Here is a 20,349-nt window from a genome sequence, read left to right as displayed (position 1 = left end):
TTTCTTTCTTTTTTCAATTCTTTATATTAAAATCTTCTTTTTTTTTAATTTCAATCACTTGTATTCCCAGTGCTTTCTACAGTATTCAAATTTCTTCGAAACTATTTTTTATTACATATATCAAATTCTATTTTTCAAAATTTTGTTTTGAATGTACATTATCTTTAGTTAAACATTATTTCATATATCGAAATATTATTTTGAAAAATATTTATATTTTTGCTTGTCTTTCAAAATATTTGTGTACATGTGCCAGATAGTTATTATATCAATTTCTTGAAAAGAAAACTAAACAAAATTGAAATTAACCAGTTTTGTATCTGTGCTGTCAATCTTTCCACATTTAATTTATATCATTTTCAATTAACTATTGATGCTCCTAAAAATCAACATTTCTTTTTGTATTTTGACAAATTCCCATTGGCATTTAGGATTTGTGAAGTATAGGTATATATTTAGTTTACATTATTTTAAAAACATGTAGACGTTCATTTTTAGTATTTTTTAGAATTAGACAATTATTTCTCTTGAAAAATATGTTATAAGCAAGTTATATATATTTTTCATTTTTAAATATAAAACAAAATTTTTTCAGTTGATTTACTTGTTTAATAATAATATAGTTGTAATCTAAAAATTAATTAATTTTGTATTTTTATTTTAATTAATATCTTTGAATTGATTATTACACTTATTTTTATGCATACATTGTCATCATAAATTTTACAGTAAAAATATCTTTAAAAATGTGTACTTTAATTATTTTTTATGATTTAAATATATTTTACCAAATTTACTTTATTGTTGTTTATAATGATTGGAATAAATTTCAGTTGAATATCGTTTTTAGAAATAATGATTAGATTCAATGAACATAACGAAGAGATAGGTAATGGACAGGTAAAATTTGGTAGATGTGACAAGAAAATGTAATATAATGGTTTATTTTATTTTATTTTTGAGTCATTTAAAAGATAATATTTAGCGTGCATCAAATAAAATAAAAATTTATCTTAATCTTTTATAGTTTTTTATTTCAATGTTTATTTAACCAACTTCATATAATAAATCTATTAAACTTGCTAATTCTTATATCCTAGTGAAAATTTTATCCTTTAAAAATTTAAAATAAAATCAAATATAAGATATTGTATCTAATTTATTATTTTAACACACATTAACAGTAAAAGAACAATACATCATATTTTTATTTTCTTTTATATTAAACGGATCAAAGACCCAAACAAAACAAACAGATCAGATATTATCTTATTAAATTCTTATTCGATGATCCTAGTTTATTATTATTATTATTATTATCGTATTATATCAACGACAAGAGTTCTAAAAGAGTTAAGATTCAGGCACTGGTACCTTATTATCCAACCTAGGGAACACACCTCGTATTCATGTGTTGTTTTATTTATTAAATGTAAAATGAAATTAATGTTATGCAAATTATTATCTATCATTAGCTATATTATTTTAAATGGTACAATGCAAATCACTATATATAATAAAAATTATCCACATATTATAATGAAAATACGCTTATGTGTTTTTTATTTTACAAATCACTGTATATAATCGAATCAGGATCAATATATATTCTCATTACATGCATTGAGTGCTCAAACATTTAACTTATGATTTTACAAACTAGTCCTTCGTAAATTTATAATATTAACTTTATCATTATTATTTAATTATTCTAATCGCACATCATGTTTTAAGGATTGTTGGTATAACTTCGTCTCGAAACAATTTTATTATCTGTTTAAGATATATTCTCAAAACAAATTGTTTTTTTTTCATTACTCTACATATTTCTCACTGTACAACAATGACACATAATTTTGTATGATTACTTTTCCCGTTTTAATTTTTTAATGAAGTAAAATCATTATAAAATTAAAAAAAAGAATTTCCAATAAGCAGTTACTGTGAAAATCACCAAAAAAAAGAATAAAAATGCTCCAACAATAGGCATTGTCATAATCACCGTTTGAGTGTTGTCATTCTTCTCCCACGCATTGAATCAGTTTGTGTTAAATAGCATTAAATCATTTAAATGTTCAAAGTCTCGTGCACTGATCAACGAGGACCCCTTTTGCAAAATTCACCCATTTTTCTGCATTTGAATGGACCACATGCATGCATTATATAGATTCTGATCGTACGGATAAGATTTGTGTTGAATTCTTAGAAACTTGTTTTTAAAAATTATTTTTGACTTTATCCTTTGTATACCCTAATTTACTCTTTGTTGTTGCAATGGTCAATGATGTAGTGGTAAACAAGGCGTGAGGCTTGCTTTTGCTACGAATCTTCGTATATTCCATTTCAACGAAACCATTCATTTATGCGATATATATGCCGTTTGTTTCTATTAGTTTAGAATAATTTCCTTTTGTTAATGATCGGATAGTATATTTTTTATTACATTATTATTTTAAAAGATGCTTAAAATGAAAAGATATCATAAAAACAAGTTCCTATCGATGTAAATTAAATATCGTAATAAAAAACTATATGTAACTTGTTTTTTAAGTTATTGAAAAAAAGACTAATGTTTATATGGTTGAATTTCATAATTGTTTCCAAATTAAATTGCACGACAAAAATGTGTTCGCAAAACTGTTTGAATCTTCAAGTCAATTCTACAGAAGAATTGAATTTAAGAAAACAGAGTTATTTTTTCTGTTAATAAGAACTAACTCTGAGAAATTTATAAAGAATAAATTTGCATTTCAGAAAGTAATTATTTTATCGCCTAAATATAATTATTTTTACACATAGATTAATTCTGGTAATATCCAAATTTAATGTAAACATGGAGACAAAAATAATTCCCCATTAGCATTAGAACATTATGATTGTAAAAGCTTAATTGTCAGAATTTGGAATTAGAACATATTCTTTTGATTCTTAGGCTAGGGTGGCTAGAGAAGGTCCAGTGGCACTTTGCTTGTGTTTGATAACGACGCTCGGCGTGGAATTTGCCTGGACCATTAAAAAGGCATGTTTTAATTGAAATATGGTAACATACTTTTTATTATTTATTAAAAATTATAAAAATATGAAGAAAAATATCAATTTAAAAAGAAAGAAAAGTAAAATTTATATAATTTTTGATAAATTTTAATTAATAATAATTTAATATTTCAGAGCATCTTCTTGGGATTGGTCAGTGATTTTGGTCCGCAACTTTGATCTCATCTTTATTATTATTGTAAGGTGCACAAATAACCACACTTTCGTATTTGGAATTGGGACCGCTATTCGATGCCGATGCCAATGCCAAATAGGATTCGGGTAAGACCCTTTTCATTGGGGATATATACGGTGTGTGTGCACGCACCATTTATACAAAATATCACTAATCATATAATTATTATCGTATAAGGGGTATATTAAATAAATATTTTATTTATTTATTTATTTTAAGTTTAGACTTCTTGATAGAGTATATTTTAAAATAAATAGAATTATTATATCGTATTGATTGAATAAATATCAAGAATGTAATAAAATAAATAAATATGACTTCGATTGCGTAAATTTTTAAAATAGTTAAATAAAAAGTAAATAGAAAAATATAAATTTTTAATTTATGATTAAAAATTTATTATTTGTTATATTTCTTCCTATGATAATTTTTTCTTCTTATATGAATTATTTAAAAGTTTACGTAAACTAAACTTCTATAATATTCTCGTATTATATTTACTACACGAATTAAACGTGTTATAGGGTCAATTTTTTCAAAACTTAAATGCGTTGATGCTTATAACGTGGCTGCTTAAAAAATATTCACTCCAATTGTTGATTTTTAACCTTAGAATGTAATTGAATAGTTAGAGTATGTTTGTTTCTCTCGTTATTTTTTAGCTTTTCTTTAACTTCTTTGAATTTCTACTGTATTTGGTTATTTTAATTCATTCTTACGTTATTATGCCTTTTAAAAAACACAAAATAATAATATATAAAAATAACTAAAGTTTACGTATGATAAATTAAAATTTTAAATTATTAAAATTAGTCTCATAAATTTTATCTTTTAGCAGACTCTCTCTCTCTATATATATATATATATTTATTTATTTATTTATTTATTGAATGATATATAAGAATTAAGATGCGATAACAAAACTCGTATGAATGTACTAACAAATTTAGAGAAATAATTATTATAAAAAGAAAAAGAAAATCAACTTCCCATAATTCATTATGTTCAACAAATGTTTTCAAATCATCGTATATTTTTTTTAAGAGTGTACATCTTAATTCCATATGCTTATAAGAAAACCATGATAATCGAAATCATGATAGCAGGCCTCTCTCTATATAAATTAAAGCATTTCAATCAACTGCAATTCCCTTTCTCTTAAACCATTCATTTTTTTAGCAAAAAAAAGTTAAACAAAAACAGTGGCCTTATTATTTTTAAAGTAGTGTAATAACAACTTGAGGGGACCATGTTAGAGAGAACAAAAACATCATACATTATTCTTCTGAAATAGCTAAAAGGTGAAAGTGAGGACTCCAATTAGTCTGCATGTATATACAAGTTTAATTTTGATATATTATTAATATTTTTTACATTGATAATAATTTTAGCTATAATATTTAAAATAATTATTATAAAAATAATTGTTTTTAGTTATATAAGAGTTTATAATTAGAGGATAGTATAATTTTGTCATCTTGAGTGAAGATAACAAATGAAAATATTTTATAGTTAGTGTGTGCAATGAATTGGCGGATGATTTTCAATATTTGCGTGAAAATAATAATGCTAAACACCATTCATCACAAATCATTTACGTCAGAAGCATAAAGCTTAGAATTTGTTTAAGAAACAAGAACTTTCGAAAAGAGAGGACAAAGTGGGGCATAAAGCATAAAAGCTAAAAGTTTTACACAATTAATCCTTTGTGAATATATAATTTATTAATTTTTTTGTTTAAAATAATATATCATAAAGCAAGACAAGTATTAATTAAATTTTGAACTGTATAAATTTTTATAAATTCAAATTATTTTATGTTTTTTTTAATTTAACAATTAAATTAAATTTTTATACAAAACATTTAATATATTGTCTTGTTAAATTTAACCCGTGATATTTTTTAATCCTCAACAAGCTAGGAGCATTGCAATAACAACTTAAGCATGGTCAATTACATAACATGAAGACAAACCAATAAGTCCCCAACACATATAACAACAGACAAAATAGGTTTCACAATTATCAAAAGAAGAAGCCAACCTAGATAGTTTCCAAAAGAATATCCACGTAATAAGAATCACCACAACCGGGATAAAATCAAGGAATTATGATAAAATTGAGATACTAAAACTATGAGCATAGGTTTAATTAAAAAATAAAAACAACAATGATAATGACACCACCACCACCGAGACAGAGACAATTTTGGAGGAAAATGAAGAAATAGGAACCTTACAAATAAGCAGATTCTGAATATTTAGGACCCACCTGAAAAAATGACAAAAGCTTTCAAGCATATCCAGCTCCAGGCAACAGAGAAAAGGTTCAATTTATGAAACTCTTAATAATCTTTTGAGATAGGTGAGGGGTCTGATATCGATTTGACTCTTCGAGATATTCATGTTTTCACGATCAGGACTTGCAATTTTTGATCACATTCGATCGGTATATTTGTTCACTATCCATGTCAATCAAAGAACTTTTGTTACATTTTCATGGAGATTTTCCTTTTCCCAAAAATGCTTAATACTGGTTCACATGTTATTGTGGCATAATCTCTTGCACTATTCCAAGTGTAACCTTCACTCCCTTATGAAATTTGCTCTAACAATGAGTTTTAGACCATCCTAATATTTTGTGTTTTGATTTTCTTTTAGATGTCCTTTTGTCCCGTGTGGTGGCGTGTTTAAACTCAATAAACTGGAAATTGCCGTCATTGTTCGTTAGAAAGAACTGGTCTTTCAGAAATTAAAACAAAATTTTGGGCTATGCTTAAAATTTGTTGATGACTGATGAGGATGGAATTTGGGAATTCCAAGCTTACAAATTCTACATAAAATCACAGAGGGTGCATTATCATTCAAATTAGACATGTAGAATTTTTTAGATTTTGGTGAACCATCTGATATTTTTAATAAATAGTTTAAAGGTGTCTAGTTCCTAAATTTTATAATGACCAACGAGACGAATATGTGCAGCATATTATTGCATTCAACTATGATTCATAAGCACTTTAAACACTTTCAACATCCATTTAGCATCTTTTCTTTTGTTTCTCTTTTTTCTCATCATACCGTTTCACTTATCGTATTTATCAATTATTTATTTCGATAAAGACACTTTCATAGACGTCTGCGAAACATTTTGCTGTTGCTTTTCAGTTTTCATGGAGTAGTTCAAAGGAAAAGGGCAAAGCACGAGTCTTTCATGTGAGACCTATAGACTATACCAGGTCGGCAGGTTCTACTGTTTTTTCCATTTTATTGTTTTTAATACAAGTAAACGTGAAAAAATGCATCTTGATTTAAAATAAAGTAAAATTAGAAAAAAAATTAACCAACGAATCAGAAAAAATTCAATACATAACTTGATTTTTTCTTCAAATTAAGGTGAAACTTTAAAGTTACACTTAAAGATGTATTTGTTTTTTAATTAAAAAAATAAAATTTTATTTTTTAATAAAAATATATAATCCAGATTGATTTGTACACATATTTTAATTATATTTAATAAATTTAAACTTATTCTATTTAATTTTAAAATAAACAGATATTGTTTAATGCAATACTCAACGAATTAAGTTATGTACGATGTTGTTGTCTAAATTTGTAGTGTTTTTTTGTTTTGCTATTTTCTAAATTTGTAGTTTGAACCATAAAGTTTTTTTATTATAATATTTAATATAATTTTATTTATTTAAACTCAAACTCAAAATTACAAATTAAATTGAAATAAATCACTCACTTAATAATCAGCTGTTGTTTAAATTGAGATCGCTGATTTATTATTTTTTTGGGTCAGTGACGCTGCTGAATTAATAATTATGGGCTTTTGTAGACACGTGGGCTCCTGGTCTCCAATGAAAGCCAGCTTTGGGGCCTCAAACTTGGGCTTCAATTTAGTAACAGTTTGTAGGTTAAAAAATTGGTAGTTGAATTGGACTCTCAGTTGGATCTCCCATAGTCATTAGAACTCTCACTCAGGCGGATCTAAATCCTCTCAGTGAAAAATTGACTGCACCGAATCCAATCTCCATCACAACTATTCATTAGTATATTTATTATTTTTTAAATAATTATTTTTTATATTTCAATGGTTTTTTTTCACTCAGGCTGATTGTGAGCAAAAATAAATAAATAAAGGGTTGACTAGGTAGTAGTGCTCTGCCAAGCTTATGGGACAGGCAATATAATGATATAGAAAATATAAGATGACAAAAAAAAAAAAGTGATAAACTGAAAAAAAATACATGGATGATGTTATATAAAAACAAGAGATAAAAAAAAAGTAAAGAGAGTAAAACATTATATTATATAAATATAATTATTGCTGTTTTGTTGTTCTTGTGAAGTGTGAACCTTGATTATGATGAAGAGTACTGAAGTAAAGCCTTCATTTTATCTGTCTCTTTTTTTTAACTGAAAATTTAGATCAGAGAGTCTAAAGTAGAAGCACTAAAACTGTAATTAAAATTTTCGTTGTTTTTTTTTTTAATTTCAAAATAATGATGGCTTATATTCCTGTCCAGGTATTTCTTAACTTGTGATCTCGATGAATGCCATTGATACAAAATCTTACAACCAACACAAACAATAAACCATACGTTAACCTAATTGTAAAGCTCAAAACAAGACGAAAACCCCACGAAGAGGAAAAGATCATGAAACGTGGATGAGCGGAAAGAACGAAGAAAGTGAAAAGACGAGACGTATAAAAAAAAAGATTCCCTTAATTCAATCATTTGTCCAAGCCATGAGACTCTGACTATGGGTGAGACTAGTTGATAAAAAAAAGTGTCCCTTTTTTTTTCATTGAAGTTGTGTTTTCTTGGTCTACTGAGAAAAGGGGACAATTTTTTATATATGGGTTTTTTTTTAAATTCAAAAAATATGAATTTTTTTTATAAAATTATGATTTGAAGCGATTTTTGACAAAAATCATCAATGACAATTTTTGATATACTTTTAAATATTTAATTATTTTTTAAAAATTGTTATTGATAACTTTTAAAATGTTATCATTTTTTTATTCCTGAATATTTGTACGGTACTGACAATTTTTGAAACTCCATATTCTCGTAATCTTTAAAAAAATTCCATATCTTTTATATTTTGAAAAATAAAAACCATATAAAAAAAAGGTAGCCTGTTAATTTAATGTTCAGGTCTACACACTTTCCTTAAAGTGCTCAGTTCCCAAAATTTGCTGAGAATATTGCTTGATGATGGAACTTGACTGGGTACGGGTTTTACAGAAGGAGGAATAGGAACCATTTAAGAAGGAAATTTGATTGAAGCATATGGTTGGAAAGGAACTAGCTTTGGCAAGAATTTGGTTTGGCTGAGAAAACATTGAAGGGGCTGCAATCATTTGGTTGGGATTGGGAATGAACAAGGTTGCTGAGACACGAACATACCTTTTTCTGATAACAAAACATTCTGTGGATGTGATTTTATATAAGCTGGGACTGTCACTCGTGTTTAGTATTTTCATTTGTATCTTTCAATCAAAAGCACGTTAATCTGTGAGCTTGATTCATAAAAGGCTCGAAGTGTGATCTGAAACTCTTTGGGTTACAAGCATAGAGTGACATTAGACACATCAGTTTAGCTCAAAGTTTTAGTTATTTGAATTAGTCAACCCCAAATCTTCCATATAAAATATATTTGTATTTGTATGCACAATATAATATTGCTTGGATTAAAATGAAATGTTTATTAGAAGAAATTAAATCAACTCCATTCTATTTTTTAAAATAAAATTATATATTAAACCTGACTTTAGTCAACCAACTTATTTTTATTCAAATTGGTTTAAGTTTGACAAAAAAATAAAAATAAAAACAAAATCGAACCAACTCATTTGCATTGTTGATTTTTCATTTTCTAAAATTGAACCAAATGTACCTAAAGACAACCTTAATTAATGTAAGTGGAAAATGTTTCTAATTAAAAAAATGTAAACGAAAAGTATATACCAAACCTAGTAATTATTTCAAATAACATCAATCATTATAACACAACATGTTTTAATTACGACAATTCCATTATTATATATATTAACTATTTATAATATGCTTATCGAACAAGGTAGGTATTCAATATTCCGAATCTATCGACTGTTTTTGGCATATACCAATCACTTTGTTTTTTTCAAGTATCTATTACGAGTCTTAGGCTTGTTTGAAAATCAGTGATAAACAAGGGACAAAGAATTGCAACGGAAAGAAAGAAAGTATAATATAATTAAGTGAAATAAAAAGATTATTATATTATTTAAATATTTCATAAAATGACATCAATTTCACTGTATATTTTTAATATTGTGGAAGATAAAAAAAAATGTGTAAAATTAAATGAGAAAATTTTATTCAGTTAATTATTTTTCTATTCCATTAATAATTCAACTGTAACATAATAAAACACTATTTCATTTTATTTCACTCTTTACACAAATCCAAACATAATCTTCATGACGTTTACTTTTACGTAATGAAAAGCTTGTCACGTATATATTCTATTCAGAATCATTAGTTGGGCCAATAAAATCTTGATCCGAATTTATAATCCATTAACATATATACTAACTATAGTTCGAATACCATTTTCTTATCAGTATTGATGCGAAAGGGGGTTGAAACTTGAAATTTCCTCTTACATATAGAAAGGGCATGCGCCAAAGAAAGAAAGAAACACCTCTGCCACCTTCTTTCAGCTTAATTTCTCTTTCGATAAAATAAAAGAAAAAGCTATAGATATCCCACACGAGTCATTAGTTGCAGAGGTCTAACTTTTTTTTTTTTTTGGATAAATTTATGAGCAAACTCATTGATTAATTGCAGGATTGCTTAGGCAATAAGAACAATTGATGTTTCTTTCTCCAAATAATATAGGAAAGCAAGATAGCAGTAAGGTGACAAGGAGTTGAAACTCTCGATGCGTTAATATTTTTTGTATGTAACGTACAATAACTTCCAATTGCAGCAACTACGTAAGCAGCAACGGCGATGGCAATCTCATGCGAGTGGTGGTGTCAACAGAAAGTTGCTTAATACATGTAGTTGACAGATTTCTGTAAGTAATCCAATCTTCTCCTTTCAAATCATATTTATCTGCTATTTCTGAGTAAATATTTTTAAACTTTATAAACGCTTTCAATAAATGTGTGAAAAATTAAAGAATATGGAAATGCGAAGATGACCGGAAGTGATGTATACTTTTTACAAAACTGCAAGTGACCAAGTTTAAGAGAAAGATTACATTAAGTTAGCTTAAGAGTAAGATTAACCAAGTTTTGTAGAAAGTATTTTGATCATATACATATATTGCAAAGTGCAACTCTAAACACATCAACGACTGTGTAAAATTTCCCGCTTATGGATAATTCAGTTTAATTCTGGCACATGCATGTTGATAGATGAGATGTATTAATGTATTAATTTGTATATATATATATATGTCATTAAAGTACACTGTTTATGCCTCTGTCTTTCTGCTAACTCTCTTTGGAGCTAAAAACAAGACAATTGTATTTATAAAATGTTGAGCAAGAGAGAGATGATTTATACTTTGAACTGTAGTTGGTGGTCAGAAAATAAAATATTGGGTATGAAATATAAATTTAAAAATGTTGAACATTCTAATATATCTTAAGATGTTCATGTGAAAAACTAACTTTTTTACTAGAATAAAATATTTTAAAAACAAAATTACGCATGTGTTCTCAAACTTTTTTTTTACACAAATGTTCTAAATCTGAAACATTGAAGTCGATTAAAAATAACTTATCTATCTTGTAGAAGTCGATTAAAGTCAACTTTATTACTGTAAAAAAGATAATTACAATCAACTTTCAGCTTTCAAAGAAGTCGATTCAAGTCGACTTTCATCTTGCTGCTTTTTAGTCCCTTGAAGTTGATTATAATGGACTTACATGTTGAAGAGAAGTTTATTAAAGTTGACTTCAGTGTGATTTTGGAGACGAGTATAATTGACTACTTCATATATACCATTCCCCTCCCCACCATAGACAACAGCCACCATAGAGAAACGGAGATCAGAAAAAACAATCACTATAGAGAGCGGAGACTAGAGAAAGTGAGATCGAAAAAAAGCATATACAGTGGACAAAAATGGATAATGATCTATATCGGCTCAATTTTGTTGATCATATTGCAAGCAAGCTTAACATACAAATAAATTAATTTTAAAAGATATTTAGTTAAATTATAATTAATTATTTTTATAATTAATTTAATATATTATTAATTGCATAATTATTATTTAGAAAGATATGTAAATGTTAATTATTATATTATAAATTAAATTAAATTGTTTGTTATAATTATTATTATTATACTAAGGAATGTAAATTAAAATTCTATTATATATTTTTAATTATTATGATAAATTAGTTTTGTATTGTAGTAATTTATAATTTATAATAATTTTGTATATATTATTTTTTTATTATACAGAAATATCGTATTTTGAAAAGTAAACGTTATAATATGATGGTTGCTCCAGATTCAAGAATGGAACCATTTCTTTGAGAGACTGGTTTTTTGCATGTTGCCCTAATGGTTCCAGTATTTGATTATGATAGGACACTCATAAGTGCACTTGTAGAACGTTGGAGACCCGAGTCACATACATTTCATCTTTCATATGAAGAATGTACGATTACTTTGGAGGATGCTGTGTTTCAGCTAGGCTTACGTGTAGATGGGGTCCATGTGAGTGGTTGCATTAGAGCGTGGGAAAAATTTTATGATTGAAATACATGGGCATTATGTGAAGATTTACTTTGAGCAGTTCCTGATGAGAGTAACATAAAATGATTTTTCGTAAATTTACAGTGGTTTATAGATACATTTAGAGCATTACCTCACAATGCTGATGGACAGACTATTATATGTTACACTAGAGCATACATAATGATGATATTTGGTGGAGTATTGTTTCTAGATAAATCATGATTTAGGGTTCATATGAAATGACTACCTCTGTTAACTAATTTTACTGAGATTTCAAACTATAGTTAGGGTTATGCTGTTCTAGCATCCCTTTGTCGTGAGCTTTGTCGTGCGATAAAAGACAATGTTACCAAGATTGCAGGTTGTTTGCCTCTTCTACAGTCTTGGGCATGATATAAAATACCTTAGTTAGCTCCTAAGAACCATCATCTTCTCAATTTTCCACTAGCATTGAGGTACAAATTAATTCTATCAATATATTATTATTTTTTTGTTATTTATATATGTTTACGTTGCAAGTAAAAACTAATTATGCCTATTTCCGGTGAAAAAGTTATAAGTCATCGACGAGATTAGATACAGACAAGTTAATGCAATATAGGAGCATCATTGATTCAATTGGTATTACTGGGGTAAGTTCAAACAGAGTTTATGTTACTAAATTAATTTATTTTGAATAATTTTATTTTTTGGTATAATATTTGTTATTTCAGTTTAGGTGGACGCCCTACAACAATAATGAGGTCAAAAACATTACACTTCCTTTCGTGTATGATGAAGCTAGTTTTTGGGTATCTGTGACTGCTCTTATACAGTTCCTGTGATTGAGTGGCACCCTGTTGATTGCGTAGTTCAACAATTTGGTGGAGCACAACACATACCAATTAACCTGATAAATATTGATCGGTTGCACGCTAAGGATGGGAGAGGTGACCTAGATATATGGTGGCCTAATTATTATGTGACATGGCATGTTGTATGGGAAGCATGTAGGGATCGACGAGTTTCATTTCCTCTAGCTGATGATGATCGTTCCTCTATCGAGTACTTTCAATGGTATTTGTCAGTGGCTAATAGATTTTTGTCATTGGATAGAGGCACACATGATGAAGAGCTTAGGGACTTACCTGATGGTGTACCATTACATGCCCCCAAGCACCTGACATAACACATCCCGATGATGTTTTAGATAAACGCTCTTTTATGCTTCGTTTGCATGCAGGTACATGTGCTGGTAGACATCAGTATCGTGATGAGACGCATATACCAGTCGACCTCCCAGCACACGATGTAGAACCTAATGCAAATTCAACTATACAACATACCTCACACTATGTATACCACCCGACATCCGCATACCCCAACCACCACTTCATGTCAGGATCAAGCCAACAGCAATACACGGCTGGTCCTTCTCAGCACCAGTTCATACCAGACCCTAGCCAACCATGTATGACCCCTAGTTAGTATTTTATGACAGGTCATAGTCATCAGTTCATGTCAGATTCTGATGTTACTCTCAATCCTATGCAACATTTTGTCACAGGTCTAACTCAGGATGATATTGCACGACATATATCTTTCAGTCCACCTTTCATGTCAGATGCTGAGGTTATGACTTGGCTGAAATTCGACTGGTACAAGCAGATCTGTGCCACCACCAGATAATCTATATCGACCATCACCAATACATATCTAAACTCCCTCCTTTAATGATTCACCAGAGGAGGAGGAGGAGCATCACACACCTGTCGAACAGTAGAAGAACAAGCATGCACACCGCGGACCTGTACGAAAAATTATATATTGTCATTGTGCAACAAGGAGTTACCTTGCTAGGTTCAGACGCAACAGGCATGGCCTATAGCATAGTGATATAAATATTTTGTGCATTATGTACTTTGAAATTTAATTTTCTCTATTTTAGAATTCTAATTCTGTGTACTTTAAAATTTTAATTTCATATACTTTAAAATTTAAATTTTATGCAGTTTAGAATTTATCCTTTAAAATATTATTTTTATATTGATATTATTTAATAATTTATAAAATTATTATACAAAAATATTAATAAATTTATTTAAAATTATCAATTAAAATTATTAATTTTTACTTAAAATTATTAATTTTCTTTAATTTAGATAAAAATTTTAAAGAATTTATATGACTGACATAGAAGTTGATTATAATCGACTTTTATATTATATTGCAAAAAATAATTATAATTAAATTCAAATCTTATGTAAAGTCGATTATAATAAAATTTTATATATTTTAAATCAGGATATTTATATAAAAAAATATTTTAAAGATATATGCATAAATTTATATTTAAAATATTTTATTTCTGTAAATTTTTCTAAAAAATCAGAAAATATAATTGTTTTGTTGACATGGAAAAAAGCAGAATGAGTGACGTCATTTTAGCGTTTCGGCCCCGAGCGTAGCGAGGGCTTGAAGACTAGTTATTACACTGTCACGCTTATGTATATATTAGCTGTAGGCTAGGTAGAGTGCACCATTTGTGAAGTCCAACAAAAGAAAAGCTTGCCCTGTCAAGTTGTGTCGTGGCTGTCTCCTTTATAATATATATCCTCTATCCAAGAATAATCATGTATACGATGAGTTACATCCATGATAACATGCTGGTGCTACAATTACTTTTAAAAAATAAAATAAAAGGACCTTAGGTAACTGGTTTTCAGAAGAAAATGAGCGCAAAGAAAATAACCAGACATCAATGCACTGGCTCAAAACAGGTCACATATATTACCCATCACGGTAAATCATCCATTTCTTCAACCCATGTTCGTGAAGAGAGCTGTATCCGCATTCACTGTCTTGCCCTTGTTCAATGATATTAATTGATGTACAGCACTACAGAGCTTGTGCTTTTGTAAAACGTGTCCTACTGTATCTGTTGAATTATTATTTGTTAGTTTCGTATATACAATAAATTAAAATACCCATGAATAGGGAAGTTACGTTTAAAATTACACTATTGATATAACATTTTTAATAATATTGTTTTTCTTTTTATCAATTTCTTTTATACAAAATACTGTAAAAATAACATTTCTCAAAGCGTTATGCTTTCCGTGTCATAATTAGGCTGGTAAGTTCTATTTGTATATCAAGAAATCACCCCGAGGGTATTTTATGAAACGTTTTAAAGTAGGTTTACAAGACATACAATTTGAAATCGATAATTGTCATTTAATGATAATAGATTACTACATGAACGGGATTCTATAAAGAAGTAATTTCAGATCAAGGAAGAACGAACCAACAAATATAGATGTTTATTAATAAAATGCACATGTAGAATTCATCTTATATTCTTATTTCAAGAAAAATTGTTATATAAGAAGAATAAATAGCTATCTAGGGTTAAGAAGAAACCGTAGGGTCTGGAGAACCCCCACTAGTATAGCAAAGACCTGGCAGCCAGGCTAGTGCAAGAGGAAATGGGACAGCTGTGCCATGCCACAGATAATGTTAAGCCATCCAGCTGTTTGATTAGATATAACCAGGTGTACGATATTATTCAAGAGAGACTTGTCTTCTTGAACTGAAAAGGCCTCACTCCAAAATTTTCCACACCATTATGATTCAAGGCCTGCTCCAAAATCTCTATCTCAGGCTCCCTTTAGATTTGCATGTCCCAAAATATCCCTTCTCTTTTGCTATTTAAACACCTTCATCACTCTTCTTCCTCGTACCGTCTAAACATACTCATCTGTTCTCTCTCTCTCTCTCTCTCTCTCTCTCTTACACACACATTTCTAGTGGGATACTCAAAGCCCTAGCTATGTGTGTATAGCTAGTTAGCTATAGCTTTCTTGTTAAAATAAACTAGACAAGAGTTGCTTTATGCACAAGATATGTTGTCGATGGGTGACTTCTTTGTCTAACCAATACTATGCCCTATCTGAAGGGGCTAAAAATTTATATAATATATCCTTCCTAATTTGTTTGTGTTGAGTGTTGTTTTACTTCAACCACAAGCCTATAACTAGAAGTATAGCCTTGCATAAGATATATAGTTGTTGATTATTTCATACGTTAGATTGTGGTTGTTGTTGTTGTTGTTGTTTAGATTGTGTGGTGGAAGAGAAGGGGCTCACTTCAGTCCAGTCCGAGGCAGTGGAAGATGGCTGAGACTCAGCTGCTGACTCGTTGGTTCGAGAGCTCACCATTAAGATCATCGATGTCTCCACATGGTGGTGTGCTTCTGATCCAACGATGCGGGAGCTGCATTCAGTCGTGACCGTCACGTCTTGGACTGAAGGGGCCTCTTCACTCACACTTTTGCTGTTTAACCTCAAATATTTCATTGAGTCTTTTTTTTTTATATGGTTAATTGCTTTGATTATGTATTTGTATTGGTACTGTATTTACTTCCTTGACGTGCATTTTTCAAGTATATTGTTAGCCAACTATGAAACTATTTTCTTGATTTAATGTGGCTAGTATTATATGTGTGGTGGTGTATTATGGCAACAGAAAAGTTTAATTGCTTGAATGGTTTGCATTCTGGAGAAGAGCTGTATGATACGTACCCTTACGTGAAATTGCAGTTAATTTTGATTGATCTGCAAGCTTCAAAGTACCGAATCTTTTGCAATTCGTTAAATGTATTTACTTTCGATTAGGCTTTCACTATTTGTGCTGCGCTCTTTATACGGAATATTGCATTATATGAAGGGGCTTTCTCCCTTTTTACGGCCAATAGTTTTGCCCAAATTTATAGTACTAATATTTGTACATGAAGAAGATTCGTTTTGAATAATTGACAACGAAATTCTCTGCATTTTGTATCAATTGCAGAATGGTACTAGTAGGGGCAATTCAATGGTGGTTGTGCGGATGGGAGAAGTTGCAGCGCATCCCACTTTCTACTTTCTAGTTCATAGCACAGCCCTTGAAAATGTCAAAAATAAAGGTTTAGACTTGAATGCATTAGCACTTTTGGAGAAACTTGACAACAGCTAATCTTAATACTAAATTCTCAGCTGTTCTCGTGCAACACGCATCTCTCAGTTCTCCGATCCGGTTGAACAAAGCATTAAAAGCAGAGGTACGTACGGGGAAGCATGCATAAATTACTTGCACCCGAGAATTATAATATCAACCTTCTACAATTTCAATGAAATTAAATTAAATTCCTGTTGATCATTCTATCTTTACTTTGGACTTTGAAAATTTCAGTGTTTAAATATTTAAAAATAAATATTTTTTTATCTGAAGGGATATCACTATGATAGAAATATTAAAGTATAATAAACATTTTTTTAATTAGATTTTCTTTTTATTATTAGTCATTGAAGTTCATCTAAAAGCTTGAAATTAAATTTTTTTTTTTCATTTTGTCTGATGTTATTTATAAACGTTGCGCAATACACATTATATCTCTTTAGTTTCATAAAATATCTGTAGGGATTGCGATGTGAGAGATGTTATATATTCATTGGTTGGGTAGTTGAATTGTTGCAGGGAGTGGAATTTCTCTTACTGTGTGATGATAACTGCTGCTGTGATCGATCACATTAAAGACGATGCTGAATCTGAGAGAATGAGAGAATGCTTTCTTTCGAAGAGTGTGGTAAGAGGAACAAATCAGTAGTTTGAATGAAGTTTATTCCTCTATCTATGACTCTTTTTATACGAGGCGGTAGATTAGTTTGAATAACTTTTTGCTCAAGTATTTATATGAAAATAAATAAGGAGGTAACTTATTTTAAAAAAAATTAAGCAATATTTTTAAATTTTTAGGGAAGTTTGGTGCAGATAATTTTTTAAGAAGTTAAAATGTATAGTTTGATTTACTTTAATTTTTTACTAGTTTGTTAAAAAAATTAAACTAAGTCGCCGTTATTTAATTTTTTGAAAAGAATTATTTATTTTTATAATGTTTTTAAAGAGTTTTTTTTGGGAAAAATAGTATTTTTTTAATTAATCATAGCAGATATGTTAACCAGTTGGACCACATAAAGCAATATTCACAGATATACTCAACATAAAGCAATTTTCTCTTTTGCGGACGATTCCAACGCAGGAGAGATTACCTTTGTTTGTTCAATGAGTTCGGGTAGATTTTGACACGGTTTATTTAATAAAAATAAATAATTATATTATAAATTTATCGATGAAGTATATTAAAATAAATCAAATAGAATTTTATCAGACACATAATCTATTTTTATAAATTGTGGTTGGCTGTTACACGTCTTAAGTTTCTTCTTCAACTGTGTACATGGATAAGAAGCAAGAGATTAATATCTTCATTAGCTTATTTTGAGGCATTAATTATGACTTAAATCATGTTATGTGTATGGGTTGAAAGGGAAAGAAGTAGGAAAAAGAGGAAGGGATGAATTTTAATATATTTTTATTCATATAAATAATCAAATAATTTTTTCCTTTTTATTTTTCTAAACAAAATGCTTTTTATTCTATTTTTATATGATTTTTTATTTTTTATTCTACCTCTGTGTTAAGGCGTTTCTATAGTTTTAATTAGAACGTACTGACAAAGTTGATACAGTTCCAAATACCCTAAATTGTGATCAATTTAGTGTTGAGGAATGTTAGCATTATAATATTTAATACATTTGTTGTAATTAAAATTTATTGAAAATTAATAAACTTGAGTCAGTAATAAAAAAAAAAAATGTTATAAAGAGTTTGCTGATAATCTTACTGGTCTAATTAACATGATCATTCGCCTTGCTGGTAATTTATTTATCCCCAGAATAGCAAAAACATTGATTTATCCCCAGCAGTTTATTACCTCAGTATAAAGTCAGTCAATTAAAGTCATCATCAATATAGTTTAAAATAATTACTACAAAATAAATGTATAAATAATTTAAATGATAGTATTTATTGTTATATTCATTTTTTTAATTATCATGCTCCGCTTCTTCTTCTTTTTTTTCTCTAATACCGAAGCCCTTAACTTATTTGGTTTTTAAAATAGAAGCTTTAAATTTTCGGATATTTAATTTGGTTTAAATTTTAAAAATTAGTTTTTAAGAAAAAAAAAGTTATTGCTTTTTAAACTAAATTTAAATTCCTTTGTAATATTTTTTATGGCATATCATTATAAGATACTTGGTGCATGTTTAAATTGAATAAGAAATTTAAGAAAATGAGTGATTGTTCATTTAAAAATTTAGTGGAACTAAATAAAAGTGCCAAGTTAAATGTGGAGATCTGAGATCTAAATCTCATTCCCAAGGCGGAAATAAACTAATTATATATTCACATGCACGGGCTGGTTTTTCATCTTCGATGGCGTTCTGATTTATGAAATTAACATATTCCATAGGGTAATTCAAGAATTTTTATCCTTTCAACTAATTACAGAATTTATATTATATTTATAAAAAGTAAATAAAATTTTCATAATATAATTTATATTATCTTTATTTAAAAATTTATAAGATTTTAAACTATTTATTTAAAAAAATATTTTATCTTTTTGAAAAGATAAAAAGACCCCAAAACATAGTTTAAGATAAGGTAAAACAGTCCTTCCAGATAAAAGTAATCATTGAAGAGTCAAATCATAGCATATAATTTTAACGATATGTATGAGTTGTATAGATAACAAATCATAAACAGTCGTATTTTGGGTAAACATATCTATCCCCAATCCATCCCCAGACTCGCGTCATCAAGTAACAGGTGATCATCAAATGGGGCGTCCAATGAAAATTCTCTAAAGGATTTAGATAAATGAATTGAATGGTTTTTCAAAATAACAAACCACCAATTCAAAGCATTTAATGAAAAAATAATCTAGAGAGACTAGTCTTGGCTAAAGATGAAACCCAGATAAGAGAGTTTTGCTCAACTCCACCAAATGAAACAAAACGACAGCAGTAGAAGTTGGCACACTCATTGCTACCAAAGCCATGGCTCCAAGAGCCAAGCTTGGTCTAGTATTCATCAACTGGGTCTGCAAAACTCCCATTGCTTCACATATAACGGAATCATAGTTGGTATAATAGCGCTTCTCCCAATCCATCCAATCAGAAGGTGGCTCATAGTTCCTCTCTATCATATTCATCTCATGAATCCTCTTTCTGAGGACAATCATGCTCTCATCCACCAATCTCCCACTGAAGTTCTGGTCTGCTGATCCTTTAATGGACGCCATAATTGGAGCAAATGAACCCAATTTCCTGCTATTAGAACATGGCTTGGTCGATGAAAATTGATACAACAATATTGGAGAGGGATTGATCAAAGAAGTGGATTGCATTTTTTTGAGGGTAGGGAATCAAATCAATTAATGGACTTGGAATATAGTGTTGTACCTTCTTTTTCTTTGGGAAATGTATAGTGTTGTTAA

The 20,349-nt window shown here is 28.9% G+C and overlaps 1 protein-coding gene across 1 annotated transcript; it reads right to left on the bottom strand.

The window, feature by feature from the left end:
* Positions 1-19,812: 19,812 nt before the first annotated feature.
* Positions 19,813-20,259, bottom strand: LOC113873355. Its single transcript, XM_027511451.1, has one exon. The coding sequence runs from the start codon at positions 20,257-20,259 to the stop codon at positions 19,813-19,815; it is 447 nt and encodes a 148-aa protein (XP_027367252.1).
* Between the last annotated feature and the right edge of the window lie 90 nt (positions 20,260-20,349).

Source organism: Abrus precatorius, unplaced genomic scaffold (genome assembly GCF_003935025.1).
Source record: "Abrus precatorius isolate BTA unplaced genomic scaffold, Abrus_2018 Scaffold7, whole genome shotgun sequence".
Taxonomy (NCBI): domain Eukaryota; kingdom Viridiplantae; phylum Streptophyta; class Magnoliopsida; order Fabales; family Fabaceae; genus Abrus; species Abrus precatorius.
The sequence above is the reverse complement of the archived record's forward strand: the minus strand, read 5'-3'. Positions and strand labels throughout refer to the sequence as shown.